Below are 18874 nucleotides of genomic sequence, written 5' to 3'. Positions count from 1 at the left end.
CACAGTTTCACCCTTAATTTATGAATGATGAGAGACAGAGAAGAGAAATGAAGTAGAAGTAAGGATAAATTGAGAATTAAAATGGTGTATACACTATACAGAGAAATTATATTAATTTAAAAGAAAAAAATTAATTATATTTTTGAAAATGGGGTCTAATGGGCCGAAGGCTCTTCGATTGGGCTTTGATCCAAAACCAAAATACGGCGTCGTTGAAAGCAACTTAAAACGAATCCATTCTATGCCCTAGGGTTAGATAACACCCACTCCGCCCGCCTCGCCTCTCTTCCCTCATCTCACTTTCGTTTCAGAGCTCTCCACTTCTCTCTCTGTCTGATCAGATCCAATGGTACGCCTCAAGAATCAGAGAATACCTCTGAATATCAATTACCCATCTGATTAATTTACTGTTTGATATTTTGTTTTTTTATTTGAGTTGTTTTATAGGCTCCAAAGAAGGACAAGGCTCCCCCTCCATCCTCAAAGCCTGCGAAATCCGGAGGCGGCAAGCAGAAGAAGAAGGTCATACCCGATTGCCCTTTTGTCCTTCTGATTCATTAACTCGTTTTATCTGAAAAAAAAATTGTTTTTTAGTGATCTTATATTATTTTTTTTTGGGTTTGGTTTAAATGTGAACAGAAGTGGAGCAAGGGAAAGCAAAAGGAGAAAGTGAACAACATGGTGTTGTTTGATCAGGCAACCTATGACAAGCTCCTGTCCGAGGCTCCTAAGTACAAGCTTATCACTCCTTCCATTCTCTCCGATCGTCTAAGGGTATTTTACTATGTGCTATTTTTTCCCCTATATTACACGTGTATTAGACCGCATATTTGATTGTAGTTTTGGGTGATTTTTTATTTATTTTTTAACTTTTGTGATATGGGTATGTGGATTTTTAAGTTACAGTCTCATATCATAGAAAGCTATTGCTCGGTTAGCTATTGTTTGGTTATTGAACTTAGAATGTAACATGTAGGTTATGTGTTACCTGATGGCTCAGCTATTTTAATAATAAATTTGCATAACATGTAATTGTATATTTCTAAGTAGGCTGTAGTAGGGTGATCCTTTGAGCTTATTTGAGCAATTTGACAATCATTGTATATGAGTATTAGGCTCCATTTGGTATTGTTGTCTATTTGTTGTGGCTTTCAAGCTACAAATCTAAGCGTTTGGCAAACATTTGTATTTTCCACCTTGCTTTCTTATGCTATTTTCTTATAGTAAATGTATAAATGACTGCTTATTTGATGGTAGTTTTGAGTGCTCTTTTTTTTTTTTTGTTGGGGGGAGGGGGGGGGGGGAGCGCATATGGATATGTGGATGTCAAAGTTACCATTATATGATAGCATTTGGACTACATGTTACCTTAGCAAAGTACTTTAAGATTGGATTTGCATTACATATAATGGTAGCCTATGATATTTTGTTTCTTGGGCTTACTTGAGTTATTTGGTTATCATTGTGTAATTGTTTAGGCTGTTTAATTTTCTTTATTCTCCTGTTGGTTTTATGCACAAGTAATATGCCCTGCACCGCTGAATTGTCTTATTTGGTTTTGTGATCTTCTTGCAGATTAATGGATCGCTTGCAAGGAAGGCAATAAGAGAGCTTATGGCTAGAGGTTTGATCAGGATGGTGTCTGCTCACGCAAGCCAGCAGATTTACACTAGGGCAACCAACACCTAAGTCTCTTTTGATATTTGCTTCTTAGTTTATATGTAGTTTCGTTCTGCCGTGTTTTGACTGCTATTATTTTTGTTTCTTGTGAATCTATTTGAGAGTGTACAAGTATAATTTAGAGTTTTATTTACATTTCTTGTTTGATGAGGATTTTCTTTACTTGTTGAAAATGTTTCTGTGCTTTTCAGTTCCTTCGGAATAGTTGCATGCCTGTTCGTCTATTTTTACTTGTTGGATGTTTAGGAAAGAAACTCTGTTATAACAGGCTTAATATGTGGGATTGTTTTTATGAATTGTCAAGTTGTGATCTTCCAGTGGTTTGATGACCTTCCAAATCTTTGGACTTGATTTGATATCTATTCATGAAGTGTGTGTAGGACACAACTTATGTGTAGAGACGGTGTTATAATATTTTGCTGGAAGTGCAAATCTTTATTTTTCATGTGGATGGAGTTCTTATTAAATTTATCTTTATTTTTCATGTGGAGGAAGTTCTTATTAGGTAATCCAAGTTATTATAGCACTGAGCAGCTTCAGTAGAAAGTCCTGTTTGGAAGTTGTGCAATGATGCTCTTGGTAAAATCACTTATTCATTTTCAATTTTTTTAGTGTCACATAGGTTTGCCATGTATTAAATCTTGAGTTTCAAGGATATATTCTGGTTGTTGTCCCTGTCTCTTATCATTTGAGATTGTGTGAGGGGTTTCTTTTTCTAATTAAACACTGTTAATCCAAAATCTGTATGTGTTTTGTGCCCTGTTCATATCAACTGCCAGTATTTTGTGAACAACAGGCCACATGTTTCTTTGTCTCATAGTGATGGATTCTGCCTGAGTTGTGCACATCCAACTGATGAAAAATTCTTCCAAGATTTGAGTTCTTGGAAGGATTAGTAAAACCTCCCAGAATTTTTGCTCTAAAAATCTTTCATAATGAAGTGCTTTTCTTGGAAATTCCATGACTCTTGTAGCCCTACGATGCATTTTGGTCAGTGTTAAGTAGAAATCAAATCACCACTCGTTTGTTGTGAGTGTCAGGTAGAAATCACGTTTTTAACATTTGTGTTGTTGTTGGATCGCCTAATTGAGATTGAGGTTGAAACTCAATAAATTGTCTATTTCATAATTTTTTTAATAAAAGTAGTATTTGGTAAATTTTATAAAAGTTTATTTTATAATTTTTCTCATTTTGACAGTAGCTAGATCATAGTATTTTTTTTTAAATATTTATGGGCAACTTGATAAGTCATTATAATTTTTTAAAGTTTTTATTACAATTTTAAATAATTTAACAAATAGATAATTATTTTTTATTTTTTTCATATACTATGATGTGTAGACCATTAGATATTATATTACTGCTATAATTAAATCAGCTTAGAACTAATATACGTTTCCTCTAGTATCATAGTTTTGATTTAATAGATTCATGTTTTTTGTATTTTACTTTTGTTTTTTATTATGAGAATGAATAAGATTTGCATACGATTATATAAACTTTCTTTGAACTATGAATAATTTTAGATGAAAGCTAATTATGACTTCATGATAATTTTATGTGTTTAAAAAAAAACAAAAGTATGACTAAATAATTTATTAAATATGCTATAAAAAATAAAAAGTAATTTAAACTTATATTTATGTTGGTCATTATATAATAAAACCATATGTTTGGAATAAAATTTATTAAATTATGTACTTGCTTTTTAAATTTAAAATTTATGACCAAAATTTACTAAATTATGTACTACACAATGTGACAATCAAACATTTGATCAAGAAAATAAGATCGAGAAATAGTTTAAAAAATCAATTGTTTATAATAACAACAACAACAATAATAAATAACTTGTTAAACTTAACGGATTGAAACCAACCTGAACGACGCCCACCCGTAATAAAAACAATTTATTTAATTAGTCACAATAATTCCAAGCTGATCCCAAATAGAACAAACTCTACCATAGGTTTATGCTTAACAAAGACCCAATTTTGTACAATTAATTTTCCCTTGCGAAGTTTTTAAGTTAAAAATAGCCAACGAGAAAACCTAAAACTAAAACAAAAACAAAAACAAACAAACAAACAAAAGGAAGCGGGCGTTTTCTTGATTTTTTTCAAGCATGCCACGTGAAAATTTGTCACATAATAGATTGTTCTTTCTGTACTTGATTTTACTATTAGGCTCAGCATCCTGCTCAGCCCTTATCAATGTCTAGTATGCAATTTTTATTTTTTTTCTTATTGGGAGTCTGGATTGTGGGAATCTCACCAAAATCCACAGTGATGATGAGTCCATGTCGTCGATTTCATTTTCCTATACGTAGCAAAGACTTAACTATCATGCAATTGTAGTACGTATCACAGCTGTACCTAATCATTGAATCTAGGTACAGTGAGAAATCCAATAACTAAATAGTTGGATCTAATGGCTAAGTGCAGTTGTGGTACGGTACCATAGTTGCACTATAGACCCATGTAGCAATTAAAAGCATACAATTTGCTTTGTCAAATTAAGCAAACGGTGAAGATGATTTTGATCGTTCAGGCACCTACGGTATTTTACTGATCATCCTAATTTAAACAGGATAAAAGAATTTCTCCGTTTTGTGTATAATATGTTCACCCAACAGCTACCGTCCATTCAGTAACAAACACGTGTACGGCAGAGAGAGCCGCACAAGACTAATAGAGCCGCTATCATCATCACGTGACTCTTCTTAGTTGTTATAATCACCAACGCAAACTTGATTAGCCCATCATCAATCCCTTTCCTATCTTCAATCTTGCCGTATATTATTTATACTATAAACCTCAATACAGACAAATATGCTCCTGAACTTTTGTGAGGTGAAGGTGGGCCATGTGCACGTGCTAAATTCAACCAGAATCGTCCATTTAGGTTGGGTATTCATTATTTGATTTCTGTTCACTAGCAGTGCAGTTTTTGATTAATGAGTCTACTTGTTTGGGCATTGGCCACTTGAGGCCACTTGATTCATTAGCTGGTGATTATGAAATACCAAAAAAAAGTTTTCTAATTGAAAAAGAAAGTATTTTCTCAACAACCAGATCTTTTCTCGCAAGTAGTCTGGACATATGCTTTTTAAATAATTTTATTTAATTGATATCTAAGTTTGAACTCTAGAGAAACGATGATTTAAAAAAATTAATTTAAATTCATCCATCCATTTGACAAGTTATGCACCACATATGACATGATTTTGTTTTGTCTATTTTTTTATCCCAAAAAAGAAATATTTTTACAATCATAGCGGCACTATTTTCCCATTTTCAGAAAAGTTGTAATTGTGGCTACGTTATTGCAAACAAAAAATAAGCATGAGATTTTAAAAACTCAATAAGGTCTAAGTATTTGTCACATTTCACCCACATGACAAGATTTTGCATATTTATAATTATAATTTCTCTTTTCAAGATATGAAAAAAAGAAAAAATTCCGCTGATAAGTTTCTAGGAGTAGGGGAAATAACCAGCACAAATGATTGAAATCTCATATTATTGTTCAATTGAATTAGGACTAAATGCGGCATTAATATTTTTTCCTTTCAATGAGAAATGGAAAGTTGGAAACGGTAATGATGCTTATTGATCTTGACGATTAGTGAAGTCATTATCTGATAATTGGCCATATGTCAAGTTGTAGGAAACTGCCAATTGAGCCATTAGCCAAGAAAAAAAATCTATCTATCATTAAAAAGTTTTCATTTTGACGGACGTAATATGAACATCATTTGCTTTGAAATGGACAGCTGGTTGGCTTATAATGGCTTCTCTATAGGCAGAAGAGGAGCCTAGAAACTTGAACGATATATATGGCACAAGTCATTGTGTCATTTGCATTTTGAAAGAGAGACTGAGAGAGTCACTGTCACAGAGTCACATTATTTATTTATTTATTCTTTTAAATTTCACACTTCAATTATTAATAATTTCAATACTGATATAAATACCAAGATTGCCGGATTTATCGTGAAGGGATCACAAGCCATAAAGCTAAAACCGCCACCTTCAACATCTTCAATTCACGCATTTCACTCCCATTTTCAACCATTTGATTTTGATCACCCCATTTGGTACTTTCTTTTTCCACGTCTGGTTTTTTTTTTTCCCCCTAAGAAACTTGTTTCTTAATGCATAACGTGATCTGTATTAGTTTTAGTTCTTTTTAGTTCAGTTCAGTTTAGTTTAGTTTGGTTTAGTTACTTTTCTGATCATGTCGCTTAAGTGTAGTTGTTATAGTGTTTTAATAGTACTAATACAACTGTCATTTGATTCATTTCCATTTATTTGGGATTATCTTTATGTGATCTTTACTTTACGTGGTTACTTAGATTAGAGTTTATACTTTATTGGGATTCGGGTTCAGTTCCTGTATGAGTGTATCGTGTAATCATCACCGTCATCATAAGTAGTCCCATTTTATTTTTGTTTCTATTTTTTTCTAAATTACAGTGCGTTAGGCTCCTGGAAGTGAAGCAAGTGCAATGGATTCTTGTTGTGTGGGCTTGAGAGCTAATACCCATGTGGTGAAAGCTAGCAAATACGGTTCAAAAATTGGAGATAATGCGTTGTGGGGAGAGAGGATCAGAGGGAGTGTAAGCAATGATGGTTGCACTAAGCAGTTGAAAAAAAGTTTGAAAGCTGAAAAGAGAGATGAGAAGGTCAAACCCGGTGTTGCTTATGCTGTTATGACATCAAAACATCCCAATGAGGTTATGGTAAGTATGATTCCATCGTTTCAATTTTTCGCAATGAGTTAATCCATTTTTTACATACGAATCTCTTTTAATGAAACCTTTATTTTGAGCCATACAGTGTTGATTGGCTCTATTTCACCATTCTTGTGGTACTAATCTAGCCCATTTAATCCGAGATAAATCATATTGATAATACCCGCTTAACCAGTGTTCTCATGGATTCCTTCCAAAATTTCAAAAGGGTTTATGTTTAATTGGTAATTAGGGATTCCGTATTTAAAAAAAAAAAATCTTTTATTTCTTTCTTAAGAAATAGAGATGTTCCATGATATTGAATAATGGGTTTTCAATCGTTCTTTCATTGTTATTGAAAATATTGATTCTTCATATTTTTGTTGTATAATTTTGTAGTCATCCTACGATTAGAGATCTTTGTTTATTTTATTTATAAAGTGTTTGATGGGGTTGTTTGTTTGATAAGTAGTCTCATTTTGATTCTCGTGATTTGATTGCAGACCTTAGCACCACCAAGGCTTGAGAGAAGAAGAGTAGATCCGAAAAATGTTGCTGCGATCATTTTAGGTGGCGGTGCAGGGACTAAGCTCTTTCCTCTTACCTTAAGAGCAGCAACACCAGCTGTAAGAAAATATTATTTGTCTGCTCAAATTGTGTACAGTGTAGATGATGATTAACTTGTGATATTTTGAAGTGAAAACGAAACTGAATTATTTGGAGATAATTTTTTTCAATATTAATATATTGTGCCATCAAACTACTGATCATGCTTGCACCCCTGTTTTTGGAGATCATGGATTTACATGGCACCTCAGATCTGATTTGGTGATAGTTTATTATGATCTGCAGGTTCCAGTTGCGGGCTGTTACAGGCTTATAGACATCCCTATGAGCAACTGCATCAACAGTGGCATAAACAAGATCTTCGTGTTGACCCAATTCAACTCAGCTTCCCTCAATCGGCATATAGCACGCACATATTTTGGGAATGGTATCAATTTTGGGGATGGATTTGTGGAGGTACAAAAAACTTGAGGCAGATAAAGATGTAGTGTTATCAATTTCAAATATTGAATTGGGATAGACACCAACATCAGTAAAATTTGAAGTTGTAAAATCTTTACTGCTCATTGCGAAATAAATCAGAGGAGAAAGCCTCCTGTTCGTAAGTTCATGAAGTGTCGGCTTATTCAGAAAAGCAATGGTAGTTAGTAATCCAAAAAATTAAAATTGAAATTGAACTTTTGTCTTTTAAAAAATTTAGAGGAATAAAGCTACAATAACCTGTGCCTGTATTGTTACAATTTCATCGCAAATCCTAGTATGACTAAATCACTTATAAACAGGTTCTAGCAGCCACTCAAACGCCTGGGGAATCTGGAAAGAATTGGTTTCAAGGAACAGCTGATGCCGTGAGGCAATTTACATGGGTATTTGAGGTAAGCATGGACAATTGTTCTTATTTTTTTGTGCCATCTCCAGAAAACACACTCAGCAATAGATAAATTCCTTATAATCCCATCATTCTTCTCAAGTTGGAATGGAATATGATACATTACCTTGACGTGTAGGATGCCAAGAATAGGAACATTGAAAATGTAGTTATCTTGTGTGGGGATCATCTTTATCGAATGGATTATATGGATTTTATCCAGGTATACATTTTTCTTCCTAATTGACGGACTCGCTTAATCATTTTAGAAAGTTTTGCTAACCTGTTTGTAAATATATCAACAGAGTCATGTTGATAGGGATGCTGATATTACAATTTCATGTGCAGCAGTAGGTGAAAGGTCTGTAGTCACTCTGTCTTTATGATGTGTTTCTCTGAGTTGCCTCTTCTCTACTACATACATGTCAATCCTAATGCAATATTTTAACTGTTTGGGTTCCTGTGATGATTTTTTTTGCCACGAAAATCATAAAAATAAAACAGAGCATCTGGTTTGTACATTTTCAATTAAGGCTACTTATTCCATCTATACTTGAGTTGATAATTTCCAGCCGCGCATCAGATTATGGATTGGTGAAGATAGACAATATGGGCCGCATTGCCCAGTTTGCTGAAAAACCAAGCGGTGCAAATCTGAAAGCTATGGTGAGCACCAACACCAAGTAGATCATATTCTTACACTTGGGCTTTTGTTGGTTTATAATTTTATTTACATATATTAGTATTATTATTACTTGATTCTATGGGGTAACAGTATCATCCTCAGTCTTGATGGAATTTTATGGATTAAAAATCACTTTTTAGCACTTTTACGGGCAAACTTTGGCATCATTTTTTACCCTAAGCTTACCTATCCTATGTTTAAAACCTTTCCCACTTTTCAACTCATCTGTTATTGCTAAACGTTTATCTTTTAAGAATAGAAATGACTCTTATATTTTTAAGTGATGACTTAAGCTTAGTGTTGCCCTCTGTATAACTACGAATGTCCTAACAGCTCCAACTTGTAATTCCATTCAATCATTTCCTTCTTACTAAAGACATCTTAAAATCCTATTTCTCCATTGTTGCCTATTAATTAAGGGAAAGTCAATATTATTATAATACGTTATATTTCTTTTATCTGATTATTTTCGGCTATATTTTATTTTAACCTATGTATTCATATGTTTATGATACTGACTAACATGAAAACTTCAGTTTAATTGTAAGTCTTCCCCTTTGTTTACTGCAGCAAGTAGATACCAGTCTTCTGGGATTCTCTCCTCAAGAAGCCAGGAAGTGCCCATATGTTGCATCAATGGGAGTCTATGTATTTAAAAAAGATGTTTTATTTAAACTTTTGAGGTGGAGATATCCTACATCCAATGACTTTGGATCTGAGATCATCCCTGCCGCCATCATGGAGCACGATGTCCAAGTAAGAAACCTCAAGTAGAATTTAATCACCTTGAAAAATGTTTAATTGTTTATTCATCAATGAAACTGGTAGGAGAGTGGTTTTGTCAATCGCTAGTGCAAAATCCCCCTCTTCTAGTTTCTGATTTCTGCTAGCCAGGATATTTACTGACTGAATGAAAATTTATATGTTGACATTCACTTGTTCTGACAGGCATATATCTTCAGAGACTACTGGGAGGATATTGGAACAATAAAGTCTTTCTATGAAGCTAACATGGCCCTCACCAAAGAGGTTGGTTTCAGTGACATAGTATTATTCATAAGCCTTAAGATTCTAGGTCATTTGTCATTTGACTTGCACCATTAACATATTTTGGACACAGCTGAACACATATAGTGATTATGTCACCCAATCCAAATTTTAGGTACTTTAGAATCATTGATGGCATGCCTTTCTATGTCATTTTGTGGCTGGCTTTCTGTTATTGTATATTGCATCATGGGAAATTTTAAATTTTTTTTTTACTATTTTGTTCTTACACCAAGTCCATATTCTAAGCAATTTGTTAATAGCACGGGCTTATTTTAAACAAGGTCATCCTTCAACAGTATGCGATGACCGAATCTTTTCCTAAAAACTAGAATGATGTGTGGATATTGACTTTCTTTTTATGCAGTCTCCAGCGTTCCATTTTTATGACCCGAAGACACCTTTCTACACTTCTCCTCGTTTCTTACCGCCCACAAAAATTGATAACTGCCGGGTATGTTGATAGAGCTGGGCTTCCTTTATGGTTTCATTTGGATGTGTTTCTTATAATGCTTCAGCTGTATTTCACAGATTAAGGATGCAATAATTTCGCATGGATGTTTCTTGAGGGAATGTACTGTGGAACACTCAATAGTGGGTGAACGCTCACGTTTAGATTATGGTGTTGAGCTAAAGGTGAGTAATCATCGACTCTCTTTTTGTATATGAAGTAGCTTGACAAGAAGATCAATAACTTTCATTTTCACTTGTGACTTAAAAAGAATGATTTCTCTCTTGTCTCCAGGACACCGTGATGTTGGGTGCAGACTATTACCAAACTGAATCGGAAATTGCTTCTCTGCTAGCTGAGGGAAAGGTCCCAATTGGGGTTGGACGCAATACAAAAATCAGGTAACTGGATTTATAAGCTGGAGAAACTCATATTAGATTATGGGCTATGGACAGTTCAGGTCTAATGATTTTTCCATGATTTTTTTTCTAAGGAACTGCATAATTGACAAGAATGTGAAGATAGGGAAAGATGTGGTCATTGTGAACAAAGATGTAAGCAATCCCTGCCATGCCATATAATCCTTTCAGCTTTTCAACCAATGCTATAGAATTGACAACCTTCATCAATTTAGATAGTCTGTTATATTCAATTTTATGCATCCATCCAAGTATTCTGGCTTTGTAGGATGTTCAGGAAGCTGATAGACCAGAACTTGGATTCTACATTCGTTCAGGAATCACCATTATAATGGAGAAAGCAACAATTGAAGATGGAATGGTCATATAGATGAGTCTCATACCTTTCATGAACTGGTTTAAAATGGGGATTAATCAAGCATTGGAAAGCCGTAATGTCCGTGGCTGATGAGGAAGCTATGAAGATCACAAGAGCAGCATTTTGGCCTGGAAAGAAGCAAGCTGCGTGTTTATACCACATGTATATTAGAAGCTCCTATCCTATATGTATAAAACGAGCCTAGGACAACAATATATGCGAGTAGTTTTCAAATAAAATCAGTAGACTGATTCTGATCAGTTCACTGCTTTTCTTCCTGTATAGAGCATCAAACTTTTGGTATAATTAATTAACAGACTATGCTAAATTGCCTTGTATTTTACCTTATCATGGTGCTATATGAGAAATAATATATGTAATCTTCTCGTGAATGAGCATCATTCTCAATCTCAGTCCTTGCAAACAAACAAGAGAGCTAAATGCTGCAGGATTCTGCTTGAACCCAGCAAAGGCCATAAATAAATGAAAAAGTAAAGGTTTTCTAAGCGGTCTCAGACTGGCAAAACAAATTGCTAAACGACCCAATGAGCAAAACGGACAAGTGGCAACTCTCAAGAATGCATTCTTTTCTGACAGCTGACACTTGGGTTTGTAATGTAATAGACACATGTCCAATGCATGAGATAGAAAGAGAAGTTAAAAACAGAGAATATCAACAAAGGCTAGAAGCAAAAGAAAAAGGGGAAGCAGAAAAATCTGGTACAATGCAAGAAACAAAGAAGAAAGATTTGAGGCAAGTAGAGGATGTAATCAAGGAACCAAGAGGTGGCATTTTAGAGAAAAAAAGAGATCCCCATTTCTGATTAGAAAAAGAGACCAGAACTTAGATTCTGGCACTGCTCTCAACTTTTTCTTGATCACATCCCAATCTGTTCAATTCCTGGCATAAAGAACTCACCTGGTACTATCCCATAAATGATACAATCTTTTTTTTTTTCCTTTTTTCTGTTACCTTTATCGGGGTTAATTTGTTTTATGTTTTTACTTTTCAAATGAAAAAACAAAATCAAGAAGAATTGCAACTGTTAGAACTGAATGCTGGGGACGGTGTAAGAGATGCTGTACATTTGTTGTACAAGGAGAATGTGTCAGGTGCTCCAATTGCTGATCTTTAGGTTTAAAAAAATGATTGGGATGTTTTGGAAAACAGTTTTCAAATTCGATAACAAATTATTTTTACTGTTTTCTACAAGATTGGGTTATAGTAACTTTGTGTTGCTCCAAGTACAACAGATTGGTGAGCTAGCTAAATCGTTCCTGTGGGACTCCTTTTTCCCTGTGCGGTTAGATGATACACTCTTTCATGTTCTGTTACTGCTTTCGAAACATCCGCTGCAAGTGGTGCCTGTCATTGAGAGGCCTGATTCAAAGGTTATTGGCTTTGTCACACAGGTACCTTGGCTACAAGTTATTAATCAGCATCTAGTATTTGGTTACCGTAGTTACAGCGGTAGAATTTTCTTTTGTTCCCCGCAAGTTCAGACACCGATTTGGAGACCAGCTCTTGATCAACTAGTCATAGTAATTAAGAATTGTTGATTCTTTAAGCGCTCCAAATTAACTATTTTTTGTTCATTATTCAATAGTGCTGCTAGGGGAGACACAAATAGCGAATCCGACATAGTTTTATGTCGTGCTTGGATAACTTATTGCTTGGAACTTGGTAGAATGCAGTAATCCAGCTGTTGCTTCGATCGGATGGACTAGAATGGTTTGATGGCATCGCAGACAAGCCTTTATCTGAGTTCCGGTATGCTAAACCAGAATATACATTCTAAAAAATATTTCCATAACAAACTTTTCAAACTGGCCAACTTTGAGCTGCTTTTGCACCTAACCATTTTTCCCTGTTCAGATTTGAGAATGAAGATCCTTTGTTTCAAGTGTATGGAGACCAAAGCATAGCCGAAGCTTTTTGGATTTTAGGTCAAAATCGAGTAGATTAAATGGCGGTTGTGAATCGAGGAACCAAGAGGCTGATTGGTATGATAAGAAGAAGTGATATTTATCTTCTGCTGGAGAATGACAATCTCCTGCATAAAAGAAAGTAAGAGGCATAATATTCTGGACATACACCGTTTTTTCTTGTCCTGTAGAAACTTACACATGTTTGAAATAATCATAGGACTCTAACCGCAGCGGAATTCATTCACATAGAGACTAGCAAACCAGACGCTGATTCAACCATTGAACGAGAAATTGGAGCCCTTCTCTCAGCAGGGGCTCTCAGGATGAGAAACAGCTTCCTTCCAAGAATGGACCAGCCGGTCACCAACAAGGAAACTGACACCCTCAAGGCGGCTATGAAGAATCTGGCTGAGACACAGCAGTTTCAGTTTTCTGGTTGATGATCTGCTGCAGGCAACAGGTTTGCTCACTGTGAGAGACATGATCATTCAGTTTGCCCCGCCTTGTGTAGACTCAAGTATTCATGGATGCGGTTTCTTTGAATCCGCTCTAGAGCAGACTGGATGCAAGATGAAGAATGGAACCATGATTTGTGATCATTAATTTGTTTAAACATACGCTGGCCAAGGTTTACTCTAGTATACAAGAATGCATCAATTACGACATTTAGTCGTTCCCTTCCATGTGCTTCAAAGACGAAGACTGACAGCAAAGAACCGACTCGTATTGTTCTTTCCAATCAGTCACCTAGCTTGGCCTCTATCTGGTTAACTAATCAAATACAATGACAAGAAAGCGTTATAAGAAGGAAATGAATTAAAAAACACAAGTAGAAACTGGCCTACGGCTTTGAAGAAAAGATGTTAGAGATCTCTCGTTTGAAGCCATTCCTCTTGTAAGAAAGCCACTAAGTTAATATATACTAACATCTCGTCTATCCAACTGTTGAAACAACCATCACTGAATTGTGTTATCCAAAACATACTATATCCACCAAACGAAATAGTGATAGAATACAAAAATGAAAAAGTGCAATTAACAATCTCATAAAAACGTTATCTGCAAACAACAACAACAAAACTACTTCAAAATGCTGTTATTGATAGGGATAGCAATGCCGTACGGTCTCTCTCTTCTTCTTGATTCTGTGCATGTCTGAGGTTCTTTTATAATAAACTTGGGATGACCGAAAAGGGTATACATGCAGCGCGGCAGAGTATATTGAAATATTCAGAACAATGTGCCAGCAGTTGAATTCACCAATTTCATCTTCCACTCATCACCTAAATTCAAGAGACAAGCCCTGTACAAAATTCTTGCCTGAATAGCATTATTCGGAGAACTAGTTTCCTTGAATACAAAGAGGTAAAAAGTCCAAAACAAAGAGAGGCAGGTACATACCGAGGAATTTTCTGGCTAATCAAATGTCCACATCCTGCCCACTGATTTGGTCATTATTGAAGGCTAAATATTTGTTCCCTTTCCCAAACTACAATCACCAAAAGAACTAGCATGATCCCATTGACTAGTTCACTTACTTTTTGTCCCTTGCATATATTAAAGCATGAAGAGTTATCTCACAATCCCTAAGTATTCCAGACAACATACGTCCCCCTTTTCCTAAATTCAAATGGTTGAAAACTGTTCAAGGCCTTCCCCATTAGAGCCATGGCAGCAATGCTTGGAAACTGCTTCTTTCGAAGTTCCGCTAATGATGCATTGGAACTCTGTGGCTGACAAACCAGTGATTCATTGTTCTTCTTTGTTGACACATCTCTCTGGTGGCACCATCTCCGAATCCAAGGATTCAAAGGAGTCACATCTTGTGTCTTCCTCACATATTCAGTGGAAAAGGACTCGTCATTCCTTAATAACCCAACAGTCTGATCCAGAGCCATTGCTTCTTTACCAAGGCCTGGGCATTTCCCAATTGTCGGTTCTGAACTAGTCATACCGCATTTTACAATTTTGCTGAAGGACTTGTTAACTTTTTCATGAGAAGAAGCTTCTTCCATTTTTGAGTTCTTAGTACTGTGAGCATAAGTATCTGAAGCACTCAACTTGAGACGTTTAACCCATCTGATGCTTGGGTCCAATTCTATATGACCACCTGGGAAAGCAATGGATTTGGAATGTGTGGGTGGCTCAGCGTCTGAAAGGAGGTGATCCACATCCAAACTCTGGGTTCTCGAGGTTCTTGTCTCCCTGTCATCCGCTGAGCTAGCAACAGCCAGAACTGCAGGAAGCTCTTCATTTATATCAGGTAACTCAGTGTTGGGCAATCTGCCTGAAGTTTCTTCTGTGGATGGAGCAAGCACCGCTTGTGATGTTGATGACACTTGAGCACCTTTTGTAATCTGCAAAAATCATTCATCACTAAGATCTAAATGCTTCGCAATCATTTGTACATGGATTCTTAAAATATTAACATAAACAATTCCCACACGGTATCATCGCTAGAAGCCCATGTTACCTGTATCACTACGACCAAATAACCGAGTATCTGACTAACTAAGTAATTATCCTCAGAATTGAACTTTTAATTCCATACTTTGTAAGATAAAAGCTTAGACAGGTATATATTGGCCGATGATGCCATTTATGTTCCACAGGCCCTCTCAATGCAGATGCAAATACAAATACAACTGCTATCACATGCAAGGGCTTCTTGGTGAAAATAACTCCAATGTTATGTTAAGCTACCACTTGACCTATAAGCTTCAGTTGATGCTTATTTGTAATAATAGGGAGTAAGTGGTAATCCAAACAATATCTCAAATGATTATTTACTTAAAGGATTAGAACAGCAAAAGTTACCTCAGTTATTGGGGAAGAAACCACACCTGCAACAAATTGAACAGAAATAAACTTAATAAACAAAGTAATATATTTTTCTTATCATTACTGTGAATTATTTAACAGTAGAAGCCTGTTTTTCATAAATTAGCATGATACAATGCAAACATCTAAGTTATAATACAAAAAAATATCCGTGTACATACAAGAAAAATGGTCTTTCTGGAAAACATCCATGTCCATAGTATCAGTTTCAGCAGACGATTCATTCTGTAAACAAACAGTAGAAGTCTTGACATCTCCAAAATCTTCTATTCCCTTGCTATCTGTGGAACTTTTCAGAGGTTGCAGTTTCACTCCATGCTGGACACGGAAACCAAAACCAGGAGATAAACTGAGGAATTCATTGAGCATTTTTCCTTTGATGTTGGTGGAAAAGGTTGAGTCTCTAAACATTTCCCCTCCTTCTAACAAGTTGACACCAGTCTCCTTAGTGATCATAAAATGGTGTGTCATCTGCGAAAACTTCGAAGGATGTCCAGATAGCTGCCCCATAGAATCTACAGTAGTGCATATTCCCATTGTATCCACATCAGGAAGAGAACCTGCAATTCGTCGTACCGAGAAAAAATCATGAAGTAATTTTCCTAATTTGTTTGACTCTGAATGACTGCTCCAGTTTGGAAAAGATCTATTACCATGACGATTTTGCAGATTCTCACACTGTTTACCAACAACAACTGGTAGTTGATTATTGCTTACTGAGGGATCATGCAATAGCAAAGGCATATTATTTTGCCTTGATGGTGCAGTTCCGGATCTTCTGAAATCTAAGGAGTTACTGATTTTCTTTTCATCGACCAAAGACTCAGAATAACTTTGAAATTTAGTATTTTTCCAGTGTTCTTTAGATGTAACAAGCTGGCTTGGTTGATTAAGCTCTTCTTGCTGCCGTATGAAGGAGTGTACAGGAGACTTTCCACTGTCATATCTATGTGGCACAATTTTAGAACTTGAACCTACATCATGCTGAAAAGATGGTGAAACAGCCGAACTTTTCTGATGAAGAGATTCAGCAGGTGATTTTACCTGCTGCTCCAGATTCCCCGGTATACCTTCATGCTGGAAATGGCCTCCTCCTGATGAAGTTCCCATTTCATAAACTACCCCATTACCAGTTGTGACATTCCTTGGTGCCATTACGGTGTCCCTATTTTGAGAAATAATAAACTTAGGAAAGGATTGGCTTTCTGATCTTCCCTTGCTAAATTTATCTGAAACTAATTTTAGACTCTCATTCATGGCATTAACAGTGTCAATTCTGGATTCAGAAAATTCTCTGGTACTTTTGGCAGATTTAGAAATTTTGGGTGGTATCTCAGGGCCAAGCTGCTTACCGTTCCTGTCTTCCCTGTACAGACGGCCGCGCGACAACATATCAAGACCCTGGCTTTTGGGCTTACAACTAGAGTGCATCCAATGAGACATCCAAGCAGACTGGTGAAAATGCAAAGACTCTTTAGCCGTTCCATCACTATCATGATCTGACTGTACAACATGATCAGACATGATGTAAAATTATGTTTCAGTCAACATAATTCCTCATCAAAGCTTCATCATAGCCCACCTGATCATGCCGTCAAGTAAACATCATCAGAGTCCACACTTGGCTAACATATAAAGTTTATATAATTTTGGGGAAAAATAGATCAAACTAATACGAAAAGAATAGAAATAAGGGCTCAGTGATTGTTTCAAGTAATGAGTAATGAAACAAAGAAAAGAGATTTCTAAGCTCACATATACAGGATTTGATAGAGATCATTTCTAAAATTAGCTTAGTTGATTCACTTTCTTAACGATTAGCATTAATCCAACCAATGCCATGTCTAGCTATTTCAAGGATGCTCAAAGTAGACAAATGACCAAGTGTAGAAGGAAGACCACACTGACAAAAGAGCAAGCCAAATTCCTAGCTTCCCTCATCACTTCTCTACTTCCACATACTAAATACCAACAAATTATGCGCTAACGTTTATGCTAATGACCAACAAATGAGTGAATGGAAAATGAAAAACACAAAGTGGACTCTATATTCATACAAACAATCATAAATTCAATCTGCAATTAAGATCATGAATCAAGACTCTCAAACACAAAACAAACATACGACATCTAGTTAAACAGGTCACAGAACCTTTCTCACCTTATCTCCTTGAAACAATGAGACATCCATATTTTGGGATAGCACTTCTGCTTTAGTGGATCTTATCTTATGCGGCTAACAGTTTTAAGTAACCAAAATCATTTTTATTAAGCCTAATAGCACTCATACCACAGTTGAACAACCTTAACTCCATGGGACCCGCAAACATGACGACGTAGCAATGCTACCAACTCCAAGTTTTTTCTTTCACCACACAAAAAATAAAAAAATAAATAAATATCTGGACAAGGCTTCTCACTCTCAAGTCTCAACTCAAACTCAGCAGCAATATGTTGTTAAACAAAAGAACATTACAACTAGTCTTGACGACAAAAAATTTCCATTTCAGCCAAAACACAACAATCAAACACAAGCAAGCACGTTCTGCCTCATGCCTTCTTGATTAAAATAAAGCAACAACATTACATGGAAGAAAGAATAAAAATGACAACTTGGCAATAAAGACTCCATATTTCTTCAGCAAAAGCACAAACCCACTAACAAATTCATGTAAAAAAAAAAAAAAAAATTGCAAGAACAAGAGTTCTTACCTATATGGGCAGAGGGTAATTGACGGGTTGATCAAAATAAATTTAAAGAGAGACAGAGAGAGAAATATTAAAAGATGAAAAAAAAAATGGAGAGAAGTGAGTGTTTTCTTCTATAGGAAGAAATCAATTTTAGCGGTCAGAAACGGAAAGTCCTTAAAAGGAGTTTTTGTTGTAAGAAGAAGATGAAACTGCAAATAACAAAAGTAAGAGCCGAGCTCTCTCTTTGCTCCTTGCTTAGCCACTTCTTTGTAACATTTCTTTTATATTATTTTATTATTAAATTGTGAAGCCGACAGGGTGAAAACGGTCCCACTAAATGCACTTTTTTTTACCAATTCATAATTTTCCTCCCTCTAGTTGAATTAATTGGGAAGTATCCAAACAAACATGCAAATAATCTAAATGATTAGAAATTGAAGGATCAGAATAATATTAGTCAAGAAAATTGAGTCAAAACTTTGCGAGAGCTAGGATTGTGATCATGTACTTCCAAGTTCCATTTCTCAATTAATTTCTGAATATAAGTACTTGCAAATGATGATGATTAATTGATTATTTATAGTTAATAAGTATATCAATCAG

General features: G+C 35.5%; 3 protein-coding genes and 1 long non-coding RNA gene across 9 annotated transcripts; 3 read left to right on the top strand and 1 right to left on the bottom strand.

The window, feature by feature from the left end:
- The first annotated feature begins 241 nt into the window (after window positions 1–241).
- LOC18035261 (40S ribosomal protein S25-2) lies at window positions 242–1878 on the top strand. The gene is made up of 4 exons (XM_006423261.2): window positions 242–349; window positions 448–522; window positions 640–774; window positions 1576–1878. Exons 1-4 carry the CDS (start codon window positions 347–349, stop codon window positions 1687–1689), a joined length of 327 nt encoding a protein of 108 aa, XP_006423324.1. The 5' UTR covers window positions 242–346; the 3' UTR covers window positions 1690–1878.
- A 3595-nt stretch (window positions 1879–5473) lies between these two features.
- Window positions 5474–11158, top strand: LOC18035119 (glucose-1-phosphate adenylyltransferase large subunit 1). 2 transcript variants are annotated; one of them, XM_006423259.2, is made up of 15 exons: window positions 5474–5779; window positions 6159–6424; window positions 6919–7041; window positions 7268–7438; window positions 7765–7857; window positions 7990–8073; window positions 8156–8211; window positions 8423–8516; window positions 9106–9291; window positions 9484–9564; window positions 9950–10036; window positions 10114–10218; window positions 10328–10434; window positions 10527–10587; window positions 10721–11158. In XM_006423259.2, exons 2-15 carry the CDS (start codon window positions 6191–6193, stop codon window positions 10820–10822), a joined length of 1584 nt encoding a protein of 527 aa, XP_006423322.1. In that variant the 5' UTR covers window positions 5474–5779; window positions 6159–6190; the 3' UTR covers window positions 10823–11158. The 2 variants fall into 2 exon arrangements, with proteins under 2 accessions (XP_006423322.1, XP_024035716.1); XM_024179948.1 differs by having other exon boundaries at window positions 10705–10826.
- An 817-nt stretch (window positions 11159–11975) lies between these two features.
- On the top strand, window positions 11976–13621 carry LOC112096086. The gene is made up of 3 exons (XR_002904215.1): window positions 11976–12581; window positions 12687–12878; window positions 12957–13621. It is a non-coding gene; the product is annotated as an uncharacterized LOC112096086 (long non-coding RNA).
- An 83-nt stretch (window positions 13622–13704) lies between these two features.
- Window positions 13705–18508, bottom strand: LOC18035039. Of its 5 annotated transcripts, none has more exons than XR_002904213.1 (5): window positions 18293–18508; window positions 15742–17162; window positions 15557–15582; window positions 14141–15096; window positions 13705–14059 (listed from the first exon to the last, which is right to left on the bottom strand). XR_002904213.1 is itself a non-coding variant. In XM_024178738.1 (5 exons), exons 2-5 carry the CDS (start codon window positions 17102–17104, stop codon window positions 14326–14328), a joined length of 2067 nt encoding a protein of 688 aa, XP_024034506.1. In that variant the 5' UTR covers window positions 17105–17162; window positions 18293–18508; the 3' UTR covers window positions 13705–14325. The 5 variants fall into 5 exon arrangements, 3 of the variants coding, with proteins under 3 accessions (XP_024034506.1, XP_024034505.1, XP_006423319.1); XR_002904214.1 differs by having other exon boundaries at window positions 13705–14042; XM_024178738.1 differs by having other exon boundaries at window positions 13705–15096; window positions 15742–16140; window positions 16234–17162.
- Between the last annotated feature and the right edge of the window lie 366 nt (window positions 18509–18874).

This window comes from Citrus clementina, unplaced genomic scaffold, assembly GCF_000493195.1.
Source record: "Citrus clementina cultivar Clemenules unplaced genomic scaffold, Citrus_clementina_v1.0 scaffold_8, whole genome shotgun sequence".
Classification (NCBI taxonomy): Eukaryota; Viridiplantae; Streptophyta; class Magnoliopsida; order Sapindales; family Rutaceae; genus Citrus; species Citrus x clementina.
The sequence above is the reverse complement of the archived record's forward strand: the minus strand, read 5'-3'. Positions and strand labels throughout refer to the sequence as shown.

Bases quoted from the DNA above. Each gene is read 5' to 3' on its own strand.
- LOC18035261 (XM_006423261.2), top strand. The intron at 523-639 runs GTCATACCCGAT...AAATGTGAACAG, and splicing joins GCGGCAAGCAGAAGAAGAAG to AAGTGGAGCAAGGGAAAGCA. The intron at 775-1,575 runs GTATTTTACTAT...ATCTTCTTGCAG, and splicing joins TTCTCTCCGATCGTCTAAGG to ATTAATGGATCGCTTGCAAG.
- LOC18035039 (XM_024178737.1), bottom strand. From the start codon at position 17,104: ATGTCTGATCATGTTGTACAGTCAGATCATGATAGTGATGGAACGGCT. The intron at 15,583-15,741 runs GTATGTACACGG...AATTTGTTGCAG, and splicing joins CCAGAAAGACCATTTTTCTT to GTGTGGTTTCTTCCCCAATA. The intron at 15,097-15,556 runs GTAACTTTTGCT...TGATTTTTGCAG, and splicing joins TTTCTTCCCCAATAACTGAG to ATTACAAAAGGTGCTCAAGT.
- LOC18035119 (XM_006423259.2), top strand. From the start codon at position 6,191: ATGGATTCTTGTTGTGTGGGCTTGAGAGCTAATACCCATGTGGTGAAA. The intron at 9,292-9,483 runs GTAAGAAACCTC...TTGTTCTGACAG, and splicing joins TCATGGAGCACGATGTCCAA to GCATATATCTTCAGAGACTA. The intron at 10,435-10,526 runs GTAACTGGATTT...TTTTTTTCTAAG, and splicing joins GGACGCAATACAAAAATCAG to GAACTGCATAATTGACAAGA.